This window comes from Odontesthes bonariensis, chromosome 18, assembly GCF_027942865.1.
Source record: "Odontesthes bonariensis isolate fOdoBon6 chromosome 18, fOdoBon6.hap1, whole genome shotgun sequence".
In the NCBI taxonomy this organism is placed as follows: Eukaryota; Metazoa; Chordata; class Actinopteri; order Atheriniformes; family Atherinopsidae; genus Odontesthes; species Odontesthes bonariensis.
In genome coordinates, this window is record NC_134523.1 from 18,276,461 (window position 1) to 18,298,566 (window position 22,106).

Genomic DNA, 22,106 nt, shown 5'->3' on the forward strand with positions numbered 1-22,106 from the left:
CCTGATCTACCTGAGTGCTGTCTTCAAATCTTTTAAATAGATAATGGTTCCACAATGAACAAATACACCTATTAGAAGTAGCCTGAAAATATTCCACTCATAATCTTGTGTAGATGTAAAAATATGAATGTGTCAATAGCTAAATGTGCCCAAGGTTGCATATTATATATAATACATGGTAGATCTAAAGGATGATCTGCTTTAATGTCTAGTTAAGATTTTTGAGTGGTTGATTTGGTTAACCTGACTGAAAAGAGTTATTATTATATTAATGTTATCATATTATGATGTCTCGCAATCATCCTTCACTATCTGCAAGATGCATTGATGAAAAATAAAGCAAGCATTGCCTTGGAGGTATAAATCAATATAAAACATGTTAAAAAACAACTGCACCTAGAATAATTGCAAAGTTTTGCTCCAAGACTTTTCTGTGGGTAACTTCAGAATTGACCCACTGATTCCAATTAACTTGTTCAGAAAATGTCTTTATGGCGATAGGAAAATTTTATGAAGCACATTTCTGCATTAATTCTTCTCTGAAACGAGCTGATCGACTCTCAAGACAGGCTGAAGAATTCCTCACACGGTAAAAATTTTTTACTTTAATGCCTCAACTCACATCAGTTTTTTTCTGTTGAATGAAAAACAGAGTATTTGTCAAGGCTAATGCCTAGCTGACTCACAAAAAGGACCCAAAAGCAGATGCTGACACTGGGAAAAGACATGGTTTATTTAAAGGCAAAAGAAGTGGCAAACCAGACGGAGTATCCAGAGGGATGGGAAACTCTGAGAGAAGAGGAAGATGGTTAATGTTGATCAGATAGAAATTTATCCAGGAAAGAATGTGGATTTCTCCTTACTGAGTCTAGGTTGTGTTCCAGATTGATTGATGGCTGTGGTGCAGCGGTACTGAGTCAACGGTGGGGCGAGCAGGTATGTTGGTGAGCAGGCAGGTGTCTTGGAATCCAAAGGAGAGGGCTTGATGCTTAGCTAGCAAATCCAGAATGAGGTGAGCAGCACTGGGAACACAGGAAGGCAGAGTAAATACATAGAAAGGCGTTACACATGAAGCAAAGAAGTCGGCTGAATTACCACTGTAGTAGTGAGACAATCTGGTGAAGCGTGGGTGCTCCCGCAGATCCTTAAGAAGGCGTCTTGATGAGGGCAGATGAGGAACAGGTGTGACATCAGGAGCCAACCAGACTCCACCCCGGGCTTCCTGGAGGACCTGCTCAATCCTGCCTAAGACCCAGACACCCAACAAACGCCACAGCCACGCATGATCATGACACTAATGGCTCTTCATGGAAAATATTCAAGTGCAATCATCTCAAAACTACTGGAGCAGATGCACTGTTCCCAAGAAGAAGCAGAAGAATGGTTTCTTATTTAAGCTAAAAATATAAACATATTCGGAACTAATTCAAAGAATAATTCAAAGTTAACTATGAAGAATGGCCCATTTCAGAGTGTGACTTTGTCTTAAACCAGCGCACTCACTAGTAAGGTGTCATTACTGATTCAACAACACGTAGGCAGAAATCATGTTGCTATGTGAAATTCGAATTTTGAAAAATTTCATTTGAGGTGTCAAATATTTTGGAGTAAATGTGTTGCTGTGTAACGTTTCCCTCTTTAATGTTTTGTAGTGAGGTAGTTTTGCTAAATCCTCAAGTATACAGTATGCTTTGAGTCTTGTATTTCCTTTTACCCTGTTGAAATGTATTGGTCATATCCTGCAAACAATAACGTGTGTGTTTCATTGTAATTTCTGGACTGTGCTGATAGTTGAGTTTGAAACTATATTGCATGTTTGTTTGATACAAGCCTCTCTTCAGAATCTCATTGAGCTTACCTGTATAAAGTGAGACTGAAAAACAAAACAAAAATCAACAGAATATATAGTTTTTAGATTTAGATTTCCGTGTTTTATAGCAGAGCTGTGACTTAACTTAACTCCATCGGGTGGGTCATGTCAGGCCAGGAGCAGCGGTCTGATCATGTGACGCTGAAGCAGCTCAGCTGACAGCAGACTGAGCTCTGCAGTCCTGCCTCAGGCTACTGCAGCACCCACATCCTCTCACATCACACGATTAAAATAAAGCAACGGCAGATGTGAAACATCATATGATCTGACCCCCCTTCCTTCCAGCTTCAAAGTGAGTGTGTGAGTGATTCTCTGCAGCTAGTTCAGGTTCCCGTGTTTGCCTCCGACTTCTTTTGAAAGATTTCGCACCATGCCCGCTTTTGTTCCGCTCGCATTTCTTCAGTTTCTCTCTCTTGTGGCTGGAAAAACAACAGTCAAATGATAAAATCTTTGTTGGAAAAAATAAAAGTCTACTTGGATTCATCTAAATACATTAATCCAACGTTATTACACGTATCGTGTAAAAACGATATTGTGACTGCAAATGATCAATGTACCACTAGAGGGCAACAAAGTTTGAAAAAATAGCTGTGATCCAAGACATTCTTAAGTCAAGCTGTTTAAATATACTAAATTTCTATCTGTGAAATTACACCAAACAAATCCAAACACTGGGTTTGACGCCTCTCAGTCCATTATGATCATTTTTTTCCCATCAAACATCCTTGAAATTGAATGTTCTGCATCCTGAATTGGAAATAAAGATTTTGTCTGTGTTGTGAAGGAAGAACAACTAATGCTTTTAGGCTACAATCATGACACAAGTTCTGTAAAAAAAAAAAAAATCGTGCTTATGAAGAGTTCTGTGTTAGGGGAAGCGAGGGCTACAATGACGTGTGTGTGATCCTCGAGCTGTTTTACACATTTTTACACGAGAAAAGACTCAGAGGCAGATTCTTATTTTGGTATACTTTAAAATTACAACAGCAACTTTCAAACCACATGATTTGATAACACAAAGATTAAGACAATGGGCTGCTGTGAGTCACATGACTTGAACTTGTGGTCGCTTGATACTTCAACTTCAACTTTATTATTATAGCACATTTAAAAACAACAACCGTTGACCAAAGTGCTTTACAGGCTCGGCCAGCGCTGAAAACTAGAACAAAATTATAATAGAAAAACAATAAATACAAGGACAAGCCAATATATAGATAGATGATAGATTTTAATCTGATAATTCAAGTTATACAATCATGGAAGATTTGGAGCTATCACATCATTTGGACTTTTAACTTGCAGATATTTGATGTCCTCCTGAAAAAAAGACCAGTAAAACCAGTAAGACTGCAACAGTCCCACTTTAAACAAACTAAATCTAACCAAAATCGAGGCTCCCAACAGCTTCAGTGTGGCGCATTTGCTCCAAACATTTATCCAGGCATCCTTATGATCATCCCCCCTAGAAAGGAAAAAAATATGATAAAAAAGGCGTAATGCCCATGAGACATAAATGTTCACTCAGATGAGGAAAGCTGCTCTGTTCTTCACCACCTGAGGCCAAGTCTGTGCTGCTGACAGCTTGTTGGTTCCTGTCATTGTTGTAACGTGTCGCCCTGCTGCCTTGACCTTCGAGACTCGACAGCCCAATCCCTCCAATCTCTTCTCACGCTCCGTAAACCCCTCGCACAAATAGAGTCATAGCTCACATCTTATGAGCTCTGACAAGTGAAACTGCTCCCTCTCACTCTCCGGCATGCTTATCCATCCATCTTTGCACATCAGTGTATGACTGACTTACAAGTCAAACCCATCTTTTATGGTTTTAACGGGTGGAGAAGAACTTGGCTGAGAATAAACTGTCTTATATCTCAAAGTCTGTTCCCACACACCGCATCTCTTTGTTTCTTGGGACATTGCATCGAAACAGCCAACATTTTCTCAAAGCTGTGCACTTGAAAGCATTGAGTGACTGTGATGTGGACTCCAAATGTGCCCTCTCATGTCTCACTGCCAGACTCGTAAGTTAGGCAGGGAAAAAACACTGGACCGCTGTCTCATCTCTACAGAAGTCAGGGAGAAAAAAAAAAGCCTGTTCACTGTTGCCAAAAACCATCCCACAAACCCCAGAGGGGCATGGACTTTACTTGGGCACAAAAGACGTGGTTATATTTCACCGTAGGATGGCCTTTGTGCCTCTGAATCAGCTAACACTGAGGCTGTGTCTCCTCCTTGCCCAACCTGTCCGTCCCCTAAGCTGACAATCAGATCTTATTTAGGGAGAAGCACTGATAAAGTCCACTGGGGCTTTGATTGAGTTTCTCTGTGCTGTACATTCAGACACACACACAGGTTTACACATGGGCTTTTTGTCCGACAGAGGGCTGAAACGCAACACATTTCTCACACTCGAATTGTATGGGGGCAAGATTTGCTGGGAAGGAGAAATAGTGGAAAGGGGGGAGGGTGTGGTGGCAGGGGTTGGAGGGGTCTTTTCAGTTCCTTTTTGAGGCAACAATAGTCTTTGTCCAAGATCTTCCACCATTCTTATTAGGGTTACCCGAAGGAGGAGAAGGAGGAGGAGGGAGGTGCAGGCGGAGGGAGTTTCTCCATAGTAACAATGACAAAACAAGCCAGTTTAGCACCAGGAAGGCAAAGGGTTGACTGAAACTGTTCAGGAGAAGCACAGAAACTTGTGGAGTGAAGTTGTGTTCATTTAAGGTGGACGATCAGTTTGAAGTGGAACTGTTACAGGCAGCGGGGGAATCTTGATTTAAAAGAGGAGAAGAAAATATAGTAGAGAGGATTTTGAAAATTTATTAGAGAAATCTATCAGTCTGGGTGGTACACACCTGCCTACATACTCATACTCACCCAGAATGGACCGAGACAGTCACAGTGAGGACACGCTGTCCACTATGGTCCTGGAGAACATAAAGAACAAACTGATTCATGCCTTCAGAGTGACATCGGAGTCCAGAGAAGATGCTGGAGACTCAGGCGTCAGCGTGAGGCCGCTCAGCATGGGCAGGAGTTCCCAAGCGAACGAGGAGCTGCGGCGGGCGCAGATAGATGGAGCGATAACCTGGCTGAGGTCTGAACTGGTGAGCTCCTACACTTTTCACAGTTTGACCTTTTTCCCTTTAGACTGCAGCAGCTTTTGATAGTTGTCGTGTAGAGAAATGTTTCTAATTTAACTATGGTTGATATAAAATCCTTAATATGAAGGAAATTTAGAGTAAAGGACGAATATTTGTGTGTTTCTCAATCTAAGTGTAAACATCAGAGCTTCCTCTAACTGTTGTCATGCAGCTGGAAATGCGCACTCAGGACCTCCAGCTGGCTCAGACACTGCTGGGGCTCAACACAGAGATCCAAAGACTGAGGAGAGAGAGTTTTGGGGGTGTGGAGGTGGAGGGGGATGAGCAGCCGTGAGCAGCCCCAGCAGACTGCCTCTTCTCTGGGGAGGACTTGAGAATGACCAAGGCAAGAAGCGTGCTCTGACTGGACTCCACGGTGGACAAAGAAATTACTCTGTTGCAGTTGAAATGATTGAATGCGATCAGTTATGTCATTGTAAGAGTAAGATATGTTTTGCACTTAGGCAGAGTTGTGCTGAAGAAAGCTGTACCACTGTCTCTTTGTTGAAATGAAGCTTTATGGATGTAAAGATGAAATGGAAAACAAAAATAAAATGGAGAAAATGTATCACCATATGTGAATCTTTATTGAGCTGACAAACTGTAGCACTGCAATCACCTGTTTGATCCTACAAGCTCAGAGCTGGTTAATACATACATCCACATTTAACTTCTCACACCCAAATAATTCAAGCTTATATACTGTATATACATAAATAATCTTACCATTTATTAACTAACGAGTAAAAATCAGTAGCACCGTCATTCTGTCTGCAGACTGCATCTGCACAGTGCCCTTAAAGATGCTAAATGTCATGTTTTCCTCCTCATTTAATGGATCCGTTTGTTTTTTTATGGTACAGTACATAAAAGGTATGCAGCAATCAGATTATACAGACATTGCGTTAATTACCAACAGGATCACATGATTGTACAGAACATATTAATATTCATCTACACAGCGAGGACTTGCTGAACAAGACTGTAGTGTCGTCATTTAATACAGGATTTATACAATCCTCTGTCAGTTTATGTTAAGTTGAGGGACAGTTTGGACATTTCTTCAGTCTACAGCCAACAGTGGGTGAGCTTAGCTTAGTGTGTGATTAAAACAGAGCAAAACAGCTCTACACAATGATGACAAAGTACAGACACCTGTAGAGCATACTAATGAACTTATTTTGCCTTGTTTTTTAAGGCTGAGACATTACAGGTGAATGATAGTAGCTTTGTTTCCCCGGGCAGAACAGAAATCTGAACACTGAATACACCTGGGACCTTCACTGTATCAGATTTTCATTATTGTAGTCAAAAACATTCACAATAATAATTTCTATATTTGGTAGATGAATTACATTCTAAATAGGAGGTAAAGAGAGTCTGTGATCATAACATCATGAAAAAATATGATTTGGTCAGATATTATATGATCCAGCCTTCCTTTATGCTTTAACAAAGTTAGCTGACTATTGTCTGCAGCTCTGTCTGTAACTCTCTTTAAAACAGCTAATAAACTTGTTTCCCAAAATGTCAAGCATTGCATTATTTTATCCCATTCTCTTTCTTTATGATGGTGTATTGGCAGTGGTGGAGCCAGAACATATTTCTAGGGGTGGCCAGGCTGAGACTGTCACTCCCAATGGAGTGACACAGAAACTGATGTCTCATTAGGGGTTCATAGATTTTTTTTTTTTTGTGTGTGTGTGTTTTGCCATTATTAATATGCAGGTGTAACTGCCATGAGGAAGTCATTCCTGCACATATAAAGGAGAATAATAGAAGTTTCTGATGTCAAGCCTCCCAAATTGGTGATAAAAACCATGAGAATTTTACATTTAAGCTACATAAAAAAAACTACAGACATGCATTGCTAAGCTTGATCATTTTTTTTCTGTTCATCCATTCATTTGATCTGGTTTTACTTCTTGCTAAATGTGTTAACATGGTCGGTGGCGTACTATTCTGTTTCTGTATAATAATTCGTTTTCATTTCATCCTCTTCTACGATGTAGCTTGTAAACGGAATATATTAACATATTTTTATGTTTATGCTCCAAAAGTACCCTTTTAGGGGTTTTAGAACTAAATAACTTTACAATTCCTGTATCTGTTTCGAGTGTCTACAAGATTGATGAAATCTGTTTTGATTGATTATTTGTTTTCATTGATTTTTTTCAAATTAAGAACACAGTGCAGAGTGTTTTGGTCTTGGAGGTGGGTTGGAGCTGGGGTAAGGTGGGGCAAAATGGGGGGTTGGGAAGTATTGTTTTCAATGCTTCTTTTTATTGGCTCAATTATTTTTTTCTTTTGCTTTCCAACTCTGTAAATAAAGTGAGACTGTTGGTTGTGAGGGTGGCATGGCCACCCCTGTCAATCCCTCAGCTCTGCCCCTGGATGTTGCTCTTCAGGAAAACTACTTTTACATGTCTGCATGACTTCTTTCCTCATCTGAAGTTAAGGTGTGAAATATATTCTTCTTATGCTGTGGTGTCTTCATTGGCTGTTTTGGGAAATATGAGGAAACCATGGAGAGGTTTCAAAAGTTAAATTAGATTTAATGGTTTGAATTTTCAAGGCACAGAGCTTCTCCTGTAAAACACCCTCTCTGGTAAACCTCCTAAGTAAAAAGGTCTGGGCATCTTTTGGTTAGGAACATTGAATACTATCTCCCCCGAGGTGGAGTAGACGCTTCGGCTTCCCTGTTCGCTTTCAGAGTCCCAGTAGCTGCCTTCCTGCTCCTCCTCATCCGATTCCTCTTCTTGCTCCTCCTCGGACAACTCCTGCTTGAGCTCTTGGATGCCAGAGTGAAGCTCCATCAGCTGCCGGATCAGGGCTTGGTCCTGGGAACGCATCTCCATCTATGGAGGACACAGCAGTTTAGTTTCAATTTATTGATAAAAGATGGTACAATAAATTGATAAATATGACACAATTAGTGAAAGAAATCAGAAGCTGAACTTCTCGGTTTCTTTCCTTTTCCTAAAAAGACTTTGAACAGGATTGTCTTAGTGGAAAAGCAGCTGTTTCATTTGAGCTGCCTTCTTTCAAATGCAAATGCATATTTCAGCAGTTCTCTTTCCTTTCTTTCTTTTTTTTTTCCTTTATGAGCAACTGTCTAATTACTAGCATTGTAAAATAAGTTATTCAGAATTCCACCAACTTCAGAGACCAAGCTTGTCCAAAGGATTCAGGAATGTCTCGAACAAAAAACTTCAGGGCCGATCTGCATTTCTTTTCTGTGTTAATTACAGCTCCAAGCAGGGCTGGGCTCTGGCTGAAAGATGCTGGTTTTATTGCCTTTGTCAACAGTTGGAGGATTGAGAGATGAAACATGAACTTTTCTTGTGGAAATGTGTGCCTGCTGAGCTCAACCTCATTATGCCAAACGCCAGTCCTTTTCAAATACACTGCTGGTCACTGTGAATGTGTGAGTAAGTTTATGAGGCTACTGACTGAAAGGACTAAATCAAAAGGACTTCTGTGGATAACAAAACCTTCTTTGGCTTCTTTGTTTCCTATAGAGTCCCTTTTTGTTTTTCTATGGAAGGAAATCTGTTTTTAATATACATTTTATCTCGCATCTCAACTTTTGGGGAAACAGGTCATAAATTTTAAAACATAATCTTAAAATGATCTTCCTTGAATCTGAAGATCTGTTCAAGATGGAGTAAACTCCATCAGCTGATGAGGGTCATGAATCATTGTCAAGAACAGCAACGCAGTTAACCTAAACTTAGCTGTTTACTGGTACAAGACTGAGCATTCGGGGTAGGATAGATACCACCAAGCCACAACATACATGTGCATGGAATCAACTTCCCAATGTTTCTTGTCTCCACTGTTGAAATTCAGTAATGAGAAGAATGAGTTTGAGCTTTTAAGCCATCATGGACAAGGAGACCTAAGTCCTGAGGGCTCGTATACACCAAACTGACATGAAGAACCAGTGGCGACGAGAGGATGGCTGCTGGGTCTTCTCATGTCACCAGCATCTGAAACAGAAGCACTCGAGGACAAAGACGACTTCCAACTGACAGCTAGGACGTACAATCCTAGGGCAAGAAAACCTAGCTGACAACTACAGAAGGGGCTGTAGTACGTACTTTATACAAAAACGCCTTGTTTCCACAAATGTGTGTGTTCAGTCTGTAATTTCATCTAATAAATGTACTTTGTAAATTATAATTTTTTTTTTTTGGGGGGGGGGGCGGGCTTTTATGCCTTTAATGGGCATAAAGGGACAGTTAAGGGAGACAGGAAGCAGGGTGAGGAGAGAGGGGGAACGACATGCAGCAAAGGGCCGCCCCATGTGGGACTCAAATGGGGGCCAGCTGCAGCAAGGACTTATTCTCTTGTACATGGGGCGCCTGCTCAACCCACTACGCCACGGACCACCCCAATGTACTTTGTACTTTTATTTCAGCTGGATAAACTTTTTCTGTCCAGCTTCATGAAATATGTGCATGGAATTACCCCAACAGAGAAAAGAAGAGGTTAGTCTGCCTTGTAGTCATTTTTGTGAAATATGTATGAACTATGCATGCTTTCTATTATTTCAGAGCAGACAGTGGCTAAAAACAACTATGAAGCTCTCACCTGAATGTGTTAAAAACTGAATTTTGTCATTTTGACAGTGAAGCCAGTAGCTTGTTAGCCTTATCGCTACTTCATCTATCAAACATCCTGGCACACAGTGCTGTCTCCGAAATATACTGCAAAAGATAACACATTTTATTGTGCTTGAGGCAATACATGAGAAGAAAAAAAAGGAAAGGGATATCAGGGGCCATTAGATTTTATAAAAAGTAATCATAGCATTGTTGTTCAGTCGTAGCTGGTCTTCAGTTTCTTCTCTCAATGTCGCCATTCTGTTGTGAAAGCGTTGTTTTTTATGAGGAAATGAAGACGACAAATTAAAAAGACACTTTACGTGACAAATCGGGCTAGCTGTTTGCTTTCTGTCTTCATTGCTCCCTTCCTCCTCCTGCACTCATTTGCTAACCTGAACAGCCAATCAGAGTGAGCTCTGTCACCTACAGATGCAACACAGATTGAACAAGTTTAATCGACTGAAAAAAAGATGGAATCCAGACAGACTATCCCTGAAAGAACAATTACAATTCAAACACATATTCAAGGTTGAAATGACTGCCCTGGGTACCTGCCTTAAATAAGGAAAACTATCTAGATGCTGTAGGCTTCTTATGTTCCTCTGAGAGCTGATGTCAGACCAGGAGGGTTCAGTTTTTATTGGCTGTTTTTGTCCAGCTCCTGCTCAGACACGTGCTTTCTTCTTCTCTGCCTGCTCAGGACACTCGGTTACCATGACGAGCCATCTGGGTGAGTGCACTAAATGCCAAGTGATGTATTAGGCCGTAACAATGAGCCTTACACAGTAGCTCACAGACATGCAAACAGACATACACATAAACGCCTATGAACAAACACACACATACTCAGGCTCTTTTCAGGGACACGTTGGTTCAAAATGAGGTGACATTGTAGCAGCATGACGAACATGCAGCTTAGGAACAAAAAAAGGCAATAACTTGGACCGAGAAACAAAAACATTCACAGACCGAGGAGGTCATTCTGTTGGTTCAGTTTAACGGACAATAAAATGATTTCCTGCTCACCAGAATCAACAGCAGTTGTCAGGGGGCCACCTACACGATTTTATAGATCAATACTGTAGCAGTTAGTTGGGGAGTTGCTTAATGTTGCTTAAGTTTGAAATGAACATTATTATGTACGCTAAACCCAGCTGTTCTGCTGCTGCACTGAATTCTTTATTCAATAAATTGTTAAAAAGCTGAGGTGTAACTAATGACAGGCTCATACTCTCTGTTTTATCCGCGCTTACAATAACACTTCTGTCGATGCAAGTAGCATGAAAGTTCACAATGGATACAGATTTATAAATAAACTGTAGCTTTTATTCATCATTTAGTAATGAGAAATCTAGCTTGTAGAAATGTAGAAGTTAAAGGCTTCTAGAAACCAACAAATTGGATTGTTCTATGTGTAGGTATTTCATGTTTTCTAAGTGCAGGTGCACATATAAAAATGTTTACCATGTGGTCTTTGGTTTGAGTATGAAGTCATTTATTTCATTTTTTTTTTATTTCCAAGCAAAAACTTTTTTCTGCTTTATTTCCACAGATACGTAGTGTTTTTGTTCCTCTTCACCTCACCTTCTCACTGCTGTTTTACCCCCAGTTATATTTGAAACTCCAGTTTCCCTCTACTTATTGCCAACATTTCTGTTCGACTACTCTGTTCTATTCCTTTAGCTGTTCGCTTTTAGATACCAAAACCCACCAGAGTGCATAAGTCTTTCTTTCTTTTCTTTGTACCATATCTCTTTAATGGGCTTTCTGTATTTTGTAAGCAGGGCTGTATTATTTATCTCCCTTGTTATTTGTGTTTTATGTTTCAACCAGTGTGTAAGATTTGTTTTCCACTAATCCCCATTGTGCATCGTGTGTGTCTGCATTTTGGTCCTGTCTGTTTTGAACAGAATAACTCACATGTGTGTCCTGAGTGAGTAGTTAGGAATCAGTGCCATCGTCATCATCATAGTGATCCTGAGGTGCTGCATGTTTTCTTCTTTTTCATATTATTTCAAGTGTATGGAATGACAGTCTACAAGAACATACACACATTTATATATTTTCATATATATATACAATGTATGCAGCAACCGTGTGTGTATGTATATTTCTATGTATATTCTGCAACAGCATAAAACCATTGTCTTTTTGTCAGTTTAACTTCATGGTACATTATTATCTACAGATGTTAGAAAGCAGTGAGCCAAAACATCATATACAGTCAACATTTACACTATTTTGTATACTTTACTTTCCTTCTCTGGGTTAAAAAAAGATAAATTTCATTAGAGTCTTACCAGCTCCCTTCGCAGCCAGGCCAGTGCACTCTCTATGTCCAGTCTACTGCCATCTCCTCCAGCTGTGCACCCCTGTCTGGGGTGGTCAGTCGGGCCCCGAGGGTCCCTGCAGGCACTCTGTTGCACCAGTTTACCGTCATCAAAGGTCGAGGTCTTGCAGGAGAAGTCCCGCAGTCTGGTTAGGACAACTTCCATCATGTTTTATCAGTTCCTATCCTCAGTTCTTCTGAGTGAGTTTCTTCTGCACCCTCTGGTGTGTTTATGGTGTAATAGCTGTAACGCAGCCTTAAACAAGCCTTGTCTGAATTCTCTGCCTCTGTTATGAGATCCCTGGCAGCTCCTAGTACTTATGAGGAACTCACTCTCTCCTCTTCTTTCATAAACCCCCACCCCTCTGCTGTCTCCCTTTTCTTGTCGTCCCTCTTTCAGACATTATCCCACCCGACTTCTTGGCAAAAGTGGGTGAAACGTCATCACTGGTCTGGTGAATGAGATGGAGCAGGCATGACGTCAGCGTGTTGTCCAGATGCCTGACCTAAAGTTGTTTACTACTTTGGGGGCTATTTATGAGACACACACACACACTGTAATCATTATGAGAGGATGGGAGGAGGCTTGTGGTTGCCGTGACTACAGCACTTATGTATCTTTGAAAATCAGGGTCTGTTGTTCTGTCTGGTAAAAGCTGATGCAGGTGGACACGGCATATGCATGCTTCAAGCAAGCTCTCATGGACCTGGTGAGTGGCAAGGATGTAAAGAACAGTGTGAACAGCCAAGTGTAACTAACCATTCTCGTGCCATTTTCCCCTCACTCTGCAGCCCCTAGCAACCCACTGCCCATCTATTCACAAACGCTTGGCAACCACACACAAGACCCTTCTTTGGAGTGCACAGACGGTACGAACCAAAATAGCCACAACAAACTATTTTTAGAGTTAAACTGACTCTACTTTTAGACGTCTTTAAGAACAGAGGCATCACTACTCTCAAAAAGAGCAATAAAAACTGCCTTCAAAGCTCATTGTGTAATTGTGCCATGTTCTTAATGCTGCTCTTAAAAGGAATGAAGAGCACTGACGTAAGTGTAATTAACTTCTACCACCCTGTCAAGAAAGTTCTCCCAAAATTAGGCTCAGAGTCGCTGGAGACAATTAACACAAAACGTTTATTCTTGCAGCAAGGAGACAAGTCTGCACAACCTAACCGTACGCTGGCCCAGAGTTGTCTGAGTTAAAACAAATGATACTATTGCTGTAAATGTTTCTCACTAGCCACACATTGTTATGAGAACTAAAAGATAGGAAGAAGCCTCCCCCATAACATTGTACAGCTTTTTCTCATAGTATAACTTCATGAGTTTTCTAACACACCCACTGAAAGCAGTGGAAAGTTGCATCTAAAACAGTTAAACTGTTGTGAAATCTGATTAAAGTTTTTTATATGCTACCTCTTGTGATATTTGCTGGTATCTGGCCCAACAAGAAAAACAAACAAACAAACTTTAAAAAGGTAACAACAAAGTTACTGGAAACATTTTATCATTTTTAATTTTGTAAATTCAAATTGTTCTAAATGTTGATGACTCATTCTGCACTTGGGACGCAAGTTAATTTTGTGTCCAATGAAACTCTTGAGAATTTTTCACCCGTTCCATTTAATGATAAATTCAAACACAAGCAGTGATAATGTTGGGTGGTAGGCCATGCCTGGCCAGACCTGTGTGAACTGACCAATCAGAGTACACTGAACTTTCAGGAGGGCGTGGGTCCTATTTTTTTTACAACAGGGGTCCTACAAAACTCTGGTTCTGTGAGCCACTTGCATGTCTGGTCAGCACTTGAAGTAGAGAATGTCCACCAGAAGTTTTAGAAGAAAAATAAGCATTTAATTATTGTCTTGTGATAGATCTACAAGGTCTAATTTAAAGTTGCTGCATGTCTTTGCTGTTTAAAGACTCCAGTCCATCACTGCTAGGAATTCCTGTTATATGAGAGGTAAAAATGACTGTAATTGACAAAGTCAAGCATACATACTTTCTATTGGAAATCATTGGAAAACGTCGATCATAATATGAGAGTATTTTTCAAGAATTTACATCGAATCTTAAACTCCCAAACTCCCAAGATTGCCCGTGGCGGGCAAGAAATCTCCAGCAGAAGGACGGCCATCTTGACTGCCCAGTGGGTTGAGAAACAGGACAAAGGCACAAAAAAAACAAAAAAAAAAACGAAGTTGGAGACAACAAAAATGGCAACTACATACAAAAAGAGTGAAGAGGGCAGGGTGGGGGAGGTGCATCATGGGAGTTTCCCCAGCAATCCATGCCTAAAGCACGATAACTATGGGATGTTTCAAGGTCACCTGAGCTATCTCCAACTATAAACATTATCAAAAAGGACATTGTTTAGCCTAATCTTAAAGACAGAGAGGATGTCTGCTTCCCAACCCAACTGGGAGCCGGTTCCACATGAGAGCGGCCTCCCAGTCTTGATCTTGATCAAAAAAACTTTATTTGTGGGAATGGAAAATTTGTACTCTAGTAGCCAATGAAGAATAGCTAGAATTGGGTAAATATGATCTCTCATTTCAACCACAAGACATGGGTGAAAGAAGGTGGTCCCATCTTATTTTATATGTGAGTCAAAACACAGATCCCGGGCAGATATAACTCAAAGTTTCCTCACTGGAAACTTGCTGGAAACCAAAGCAATGCCGTTTATAGTAACTATAGCAAGACAGTGTCTTCCTGAGGCGCTTTGGTCTGCTGTTTACACATACCCGGGTATTTTGATAAACGCATATTTTCTAACCTTTGTTTTAAAAAAAAAAAACTTGGTGCACACAGCCCCGTTTTAAAAAAAAAAAACACGTCTACATTGATACGCTATCAGGAGCTGTTAAATTACGCCAAGCCTGACGGTGGCAGTGTTAGAACAATGAGAATTCCACACAAGCCAATCAGAAGCCTAATAGAGAACCGCTGACAGGAAGAACTTCCGGATCCTTTTCAAGAAGAAAATATGGCGCCAGGCTCATGTGGAGCAGGAAAAGAGGATGCGGTGGGTCGAGGAGGTTTTGGAGCACATGCAGAGACACCTGGAAGTTAATCACTTTGCACAGACTGAGGGCAAAAGTTCTGAGGATCGATTCGCAGGAGGCGTGGAGAGAGCGAGAGGATCATTCTCGGATAACGAGCAGCTTGGCTCAGTGTGAGAATAACCAGAGGACGGTAAAATCGAAAGTACAGTGAATGTAAAGTGGACATGGCGGCAGACTCAGATGGGGGTTTAGGGTATGAAGATTTGGAGGATGAGGATTCAAGGATGTCTTGGGAAAAAGTTAGTCGCGTGAGGAAAGTCAGAGATAGCAGTGAAAATGACTCAGATGAGTCCGAATCTGCTGTTGCTAAAAAGACCAGGCCAAATAGAGAGCATCCTAGAAGATCCCAGGAAACAACTGAAGAAGTGTGGAAGGTAGTTATAGTGTTTGAACAAGAGGGAGGACCAGATCTACATCCAATGCACATCACAAAGGCAATTGAGAAGGAAATAGGGAAGATAAATCATGCTAGGTTCATGGGGAATGGTAGGCTTTTGATTTTTGCCAATTCAGAGGAACAAAGAAATAACATTTTGAAGAAAAAAAACACTTAACAAACTTAAGATAAAGTCACACATTCCAGGAGCAGCAGCTAGAGCAAGAGGGGTAATAACAGGGATTCCAACTTCAGTATCCATGGAAGAGATAAAAGAGAATCTGACAAAATATGCAATAATTGATGCTAAACGTCTGATGAAAGGGAAGGAAAAAACTGAAAGCATGTCCATATTGCTATATTTCCAGAAAGACAGGCCGACTAAAGTGCAAATGGGCTACATGTCCTACATTGTTCGAGAGTACATTCCACCTCCTTTAAGATGCTTTAGATGCCAACGATTTGGGCATGTAGCAGGTCAATGCAGAGGAAAACTAAGGTGTGCTAAATGTGGTGGAGAACATGAATATGGCAAATGTGGGAAGGATGATGTTTTAAAATGTTGCAACTGTGGAGGTCAACATAGTGCTGCATATGGAGGTTGTGAGAAACAAAGGGAGGCTAAGGAAGTACAGAAAATCAAGGTTACACACAAGGTATCTTATGCTGATGCTATAAAGAAAATTGCGAAAGATAAGAAAGATCTATCTGATCCCCTCCCTGCCACACCAGAACAAACTATATGGAGTCAATATGATAACATGCTGATAACAAGAGTGGCGAAGCAGGTCCCTTTAAAGGAGAATCTTCAACATACCAACAGGTTTAGTCCTACTCCAGTAGTCTGTGAATGCAAAGCAAAAATATCAAAGGAAACATTACTAGTGAAGAAAAGTGAATTAATTGCATTCATTTGTACAGTGATGAACAGAACTCTGCAATTTACTAAGAAAAGCGACAGGATTAAGTCAATAGTAGATATTGCCAATGAGTTTCTGGGATCTAGTATTAAAGCGGATGAGATTCATGAAATGATAAACCGGAAATAAGAAAAGTCTCAAAATAATTGAACGATTTATGGTGCTTTTTATTCTCCAGTGGAATGCAAGAAGCTTAATAGCTAATGGCCAAGAATTTAAAAGGTATATTCAGAATATAAAAGAGAAACCTGAAATAATTTGTGTTCAAGAGACCTGGTTGAAACCACACTTAGATTTTATCATAAAAGGATACAATGGTGTCAGATTTGATAGAGGAAAGGATAGAGGAGGAGGATGTATGACATTCATTAAAGAAGGGATTCCTTACAGGCGAGTTGACATAGGTAATGAACATGAGTGCATAGTAACAGAAATATTTAATGGGACCAAGAAAGCATATAATATTATTAATTATTACAATCCATGTAAAGCCTTATCAATTGACATTCTAAAGGGTATTGTAAAGAAAACTCATAAAGAAATTTGTTGTGGAGACTTCAATGCTCACAATAGCCTATGGGGTAACAAGCATACCGATTTGAATGGTACGGTGGTTGATGAAATGATCAATGATAGAGGGTTAATTTGTTTAAATAATGGGTCTGGAACTAGAATCAATGTGCATAAGAATGAGACTTCTTGTATCGATCTAACTTTAGTTGATAGAAGATTAGCCAGTAGATGTGAGTGGGAAATTGACCAAAAGACAAACATTGGAAGTGATCATTTCCCAATTTGGTGTAAAATTGATATGGTATTTAAGATTCAACCTTACTACATACATCATAAATGGGTTTTCAGAAAAGCTAAATGGGAGGAATTTCAGGAAACCTGTGAAAACATGATAAACCAGATACCAGAACTAGACCAAAATATTAATGACATGAATAACACTGTAAGTTCTATTATCTATTCTGCAGCAAGACAAAGCATTCCAATTAGGGAGGGTAAAAAGAATCAAACAAATATTCCTTGGTGGGATGATGAGTGTACTAAAGTGGTTAAGGATCGAAATAAAGCTTTCAAGAGACTTTGCAAAACATTAACTATGGATACCCTTTTAGATTATCAAAGGAAAAGGGCCATAGCTAGGAAAACTATTAAAGAGGCAAAAAGAGAATCTTGGAGACATTTTTGCACAACAATAGGAAGGGAAACCACACTGACTCAAGTATGGATGATGATTAAAAAGATGACAGGAAGATACAAGCCTTCACAAATCCCAGTTTTAATTGAAGGAGGAAGTCAATCCATATCAGACATAGATAAAGCCAATTTATTAGGTAAAACATTTGCAGACATTCATAAAGGTAGTCACTTAGAAGAGCGATTTAAGATAAGGAAAGAAGAAATCTTGGAAATTAATAAGGACATTCTGGAGGCTAGGGAAACAGATGTGTCTATACTGGACAATGATTTTAGTATATCAGAATTAAAAATGGCTTTAAATAACACTGCATATTCTGCCCCAGGAAATGATTATCTATGCTATGCTATGTTCAAGCATTTACCTGAGGAAGTTCTAGGAATCATTCTCAAACTGGTTAACAAAGTTTGGGACAAGGGCAAATTGCCAAACGCATGGAAGAGCTCAACAATCCTCCCATTTCCTAAACCTGGAAAAAATGCAAGTAACCCAAGTAGCTATAGACCTATAGCTCTTACCTCACATTTAGGGAAACTGATGGAAAAAATGATTGTGTCGCGTTTGAATTATTATTTAGAATATAAATGCCCACTCCATAAGTATCAAACTGGTTTTAGGAAACAGAAATCAACAACTGATGCACTAGTTAAACTAACTAATGAAATTGAAAAAACTTTAGTTATGAAAGAGGTTATGGTAGCTGCATTTCTAGATATTGAGAAAGCTTATGATACTATGTGGAGGGAAGGTTTGCTAATCAAATTGAGAAAAATAGGTATCCAAGGAAGAATGTATAACTACATACTGGACTTTCTGTCCCAGCGTACCTTGAGGGTTAGAGTAGGAGAAGCAATATCAAAGGAATTCATAGTGGAAAATGGAATACCCCAAGGAAGTGTAATCAGCCCAATTTTATTTAACATAATGATTAATGATATCTTTGAAAAACTGGGAGAGATGAATGAAGGGTTACTATATGCGGATGTGGCTGTCATTTGGAGAAGGGGGCGTAATATTTCATATATTACAGGTAAAATTCAGAAGGATATAAACACTCTAGAGCAATGGGGAGTGGATTGGGGTTTTAAATTCTCTGTTCAAAAATCACAAATTGTATATTTTACAAGAAAGAAAGTTTCAGGAAATCATAAAGTAATACTATACAAGCAACCACTTGAAAGAGGAGAGACATTTAAATACTTAGGGATATGGTTTCATAGTAAACTTACATGGAAACATCACAGTGAGTATATAGAAACTAAATGCAAAAAGGTGTTAAATGTAATGAGGATGGTCTCTGGTCTTAGTTGGGGAGCAGATAGACAATCTATGTTGAATATTTACAAATCCCTGATAAGATCTACTATTGACTATGGCTGTATAGTATATAGTTCAGCTTGTAAAACATCCCTCCTAAAACTGGACAGAATACAATTTAAGGCCCTGAGAATAGCTTTAGGAGCTATGAAAACAACTCCTACAAGTGCGCTGCTGGTGGAAGCAGAGGAAACCCCACTCAGTTTAAGATTTAAAAAACTTTCCTTAACATATTGGGTTAGACTGCAGGGAAGTGTTAACAATCCAGCAACAACAGTGCTTCATGATTGCTGGGAGTATCTCAAGAAAACAAAGGGATTTGGATGGGACATTGATGATACTGCAGGTCAGTATGGACTAAAAGATCTAACGTTCAGCCCTGCATTAGCTATGAGCAGTGTTCCGCCATGGATTCTTCCTGCTCCTGAAACAAATATAAATCTACTTGAGGAAAAGAAAGATCATCCAGATCAGCAAAGCTTTGCAATAGTATGTAAAAACTATCTGAGTTCTTCATATCATGGGTACATACACATTTACACAGATGGATCAAAAGATATACAAAATGGACACTGTGGCATAGGAATATATATACAAGAATTCAACCAAACATATGGATACAGATTGAGTAATTTATTATCAATATACTCAGTTGAAATGACAGGAATAATAACTGCTTTGAGGTGGATTGAGGAAGTTAAACCCCTTAAGTCAGTCATATGCACTGATTCAATGGCAGTCTTACAAAGCCTTGTGTCAGGAAATTCAATAAGAGAAGACCTGGTTATAGAAATGAGACATCTGTTGGCACACCTTAGAAACCTTGGTATTGTAGTCCAGTTATGTTGGGTTCCAGCACATATTGGGATTAAAGGTAACGAAGTAGCTGACAAAATAGCCAAAAAATCTCTTAAACAAGATCACATAGCTATCCATATTCCATTGGGGAAAGGGGAAGCTAAAATAATAATTAAAGAGAAGACTATGGAAAGATGGCAGGAAGAATGGGATGCTGATACCAATGGAAGACAATATTTTAAAGTTCAGAGTCATGTTGGGGGGAAAAGGGTTACAGCAGTGGGTGTGAACAGAAGAGAAGAGGTAGTGTATACTAGACTGAGACTAGGGCACACAGGCCTTAATGCAACAATACAAATAATAGGGAAAAGTGATGGCCTTTGTGATGACTGTAAGGTTAAAGAAGATGTAGATCATGTTTTATTTCATTGTACAAAGTATAATGATTGCAGAAAGGAATGGTTTGAAAAAGAAGAAGAATCAGGAATCCATAACATACTGGAGGAGGAAGGAATGCAGAGAAATAGAATTAAGGCTCTTATCCATTACCTAAAGATAACAGATTTAATTAAAATAATTTAATATACGTTTTGGTTTGTTTGTTTATTTGATTTGATTCTGTTTTTTTGCTTTAGTTATTTATTTTCTTATTTTAGTTATTATTTATCTACACTTCATTATGAAAAAGTGATTTAGTCTGGCCAGTTCCTTTACACACTCCTGTACAGTAGGTGGCGGTATACACACTAAATGCTGTAACCCGCCAATAAACAGAAGAAGAAGAAGAAGAAGGCTCGTGTGTGTGTGGACTGATAGCGAGACAGCTACTTTTACACGTTGCGCTGGACTATAAAACTGCTAAAGCCGTGAAAAATATCTTTATTGTTCAATACATTGTATGACTGTAATTTTCAAAATCACACAAGCGAGTATAGCTCTCAACAACAGAAATGCTGCTAGTACCTCCATGCTTGCCAGATAAACAATGAATGGCGTTATCACGCTAGCATCCTGCCAATATGGCGGATAGGGGCGGGGCTCTGTACTATGACGACAATTCCGCATTCCATTCGGAAAACTCCGTTTTCGTCTCTTTCAACCAGTTTAAACACAAACGCTAAACGGAGTTTTTAAAAAATCTCCACTTTTGCCGGAGTTTTTTTTTAGCTTCGTTTTCGGAGGAAAAAACTCTGTTTGTGTATAAACGAAAGGCACAAACGAAGGGAAAGGTCTTCGTTTTTCAAAATACCCGGGACGGTATGGCTTCTTAAATGAACGACATGAGAATCCTGTTTGCTTCAGATAAGTTGTATTTCCATCCTGTTGCTTTAGGGGTTTACTTGTCAAAATGCCATTAATGGGCATATTGAAAGGTATAAGCTAATGATCTGTATGGTCGTATTGACTGGAGAAGTTACTGGCATAATCAGATACTAAACAGAAGCTAATATAAAGTGAAACGTAACAATGTAATCTCTTCTGATATTCCAAATACTGCAACAATAAATATTTCCCTTTGGGAATTAATATAGTTTATTCCAGTGTAGTTCATAACGCCAGCATAGGGTCCAGCAGTCAGGCCTGTGTGTTTTTTTTTTGGATACGACACACATGAACTCACCCACTTGATGATATTAAAGGTAGGGTAGGAGATCCTGGACTTTGAGTCCAGCGAAGCTGCATTTTGAAAATACACAGGTAAAAAGTCCCAACCCTTTTCTTCACTTTCCCCCCGAAGGCACGCCTCTAGAGTACATGAACGCGCACGAGCACGAAGGTGCACGAGCGCTGTTCTGACAGCAAGCATCGATCGTTGCCGTATTTAGTATTTAGTTTATGCTAACTATACGTTTAATAATGCTAGGTGCTAGCCAAGCTGGCTCTAGTTTAGCTTCCTGCCAAGCTTCTGGACGTGTAATTCGTTCACGGAGCAGGGTACGCGCACAGGGGGGGTAGGAGGGGGAGGGGGAGGGAGGAACAGATTGCAGTTTGATAGACGGCATCAGAATCCAATCATTGTGAACGGTCCGTTCAGTATGATTGGATACTGTTTTTCCTAGATTGTACGTTCTAGAGGCCACTAAAACTTTTCATATTTGTGTCAAAACTTTTAATTAATTGGTTGCAATGGGGGTGTGAAGAGTATTTCAAGCAATATGTAAAAAAATGTTCCAGAAAAAGATCCCCTACCCCGCCTTTAATGTGACTACAGTGCTTTTATTCACAGAGTAGTACACACTCTACAACCCTGTTTAAATATCCCTCTGTATGCATCTCCTGGTGAACTGCTCTTACTGAGTCTGATCATATTGTACAACGTTGCAGGTTTACTTTTCTCATTGCTTTTCTTTACACGTCAGACCAACGCTTCAGAGTCACTGTCATCAATTTCCAAAGGTATTTAAGTGCAGATGTCCCTTTAGTCATTGCTCCAATTAATTTTAGACAGCCAGTTGAACAGTCT

The 22,106-nt window shown here is 39.7% G+C and overlaps 2 protein-coding genes across 2 annotated transcripts; one reads left to right on the forward strand and one right to left on the reverse strand.

Moving 5' to 3' along the window:
- The first annotated feature begins 4,478 nt into the window (after positions 1-4,478).
- aard (alanine and arginine rich domain containing protein) lies at positions 4,479-5,581 on the forward strand. The gene is made up of 2 exons (XM_075449576.1): positions 4,479-4,977; positions 5,186-5,581. Exons 1-2 carry the CDS (start codon positions 4,753-4,755, stop codon positions 5,306-5,308), a joined length of 348 nt encoding a protein of 115 aa, XP_075305691.1. The 5' UTR covers positions 4,479-4,752; the 3' UTR covers positions 5,309-5,581.
- On the reverse strand, positions 5,559-12,426 carry LOC142367570 (uncharacterized). Its single transcript, XM_075449575.1, has 2 exons — positions 11,924-12,426; positions 5,559-7,871 (listed from the first exon to the last, which is right to left on the reverse strand). Exons 1-2 carry the CDS (start codon positions 12,119-12,121, stop codon positions 7,584-7,586), a joined length of 486 nt encoding a protein of 161 aa, XP_075305690.1. The 5' UTR covers positions 12,122-12,426; the 3' UTR covers positions 5,559-7,583.
- Between the last annotated feature and the right edge of the window lie 9,680 nt (positions 12,427-22,106).

What these genes read in the sequence shown, in the direction of transcription:
- aard (XM_075449576.1), top strand. Translation starts at nt 4,753, where the DNA reads ATGGACCGAGACAGTCACAGTGAGGACACGCTGTCCACTATGGTCCTG. An exon ending in CCTGGCTGAGGTCTGAACTG is followed by an intron (nt 4,978 to 5,185) that starts GTGAGCTCCTAC and finishes GTTGTCATGCAG; the next exon opens with CTGGAAATGCGCACTCAGGA.
- LOC142367570 (XM_075449575.1), bottom strand. Translation starts at nt 12,121, where the DNA reads ATGATGGAAGTTGTCCTAACCAGACTGCGGGACTTCTCCTGCAAGACC. An exon ending in CCTGGCTGCGAAGGGAGCTG is followed by an intron (nt 7,872 to 11,923) that starts GTAAGACTCTAA and finishes TGTCCTCCATAG; the next exon opens with ATGGAGATGCGTTCCCAGGA.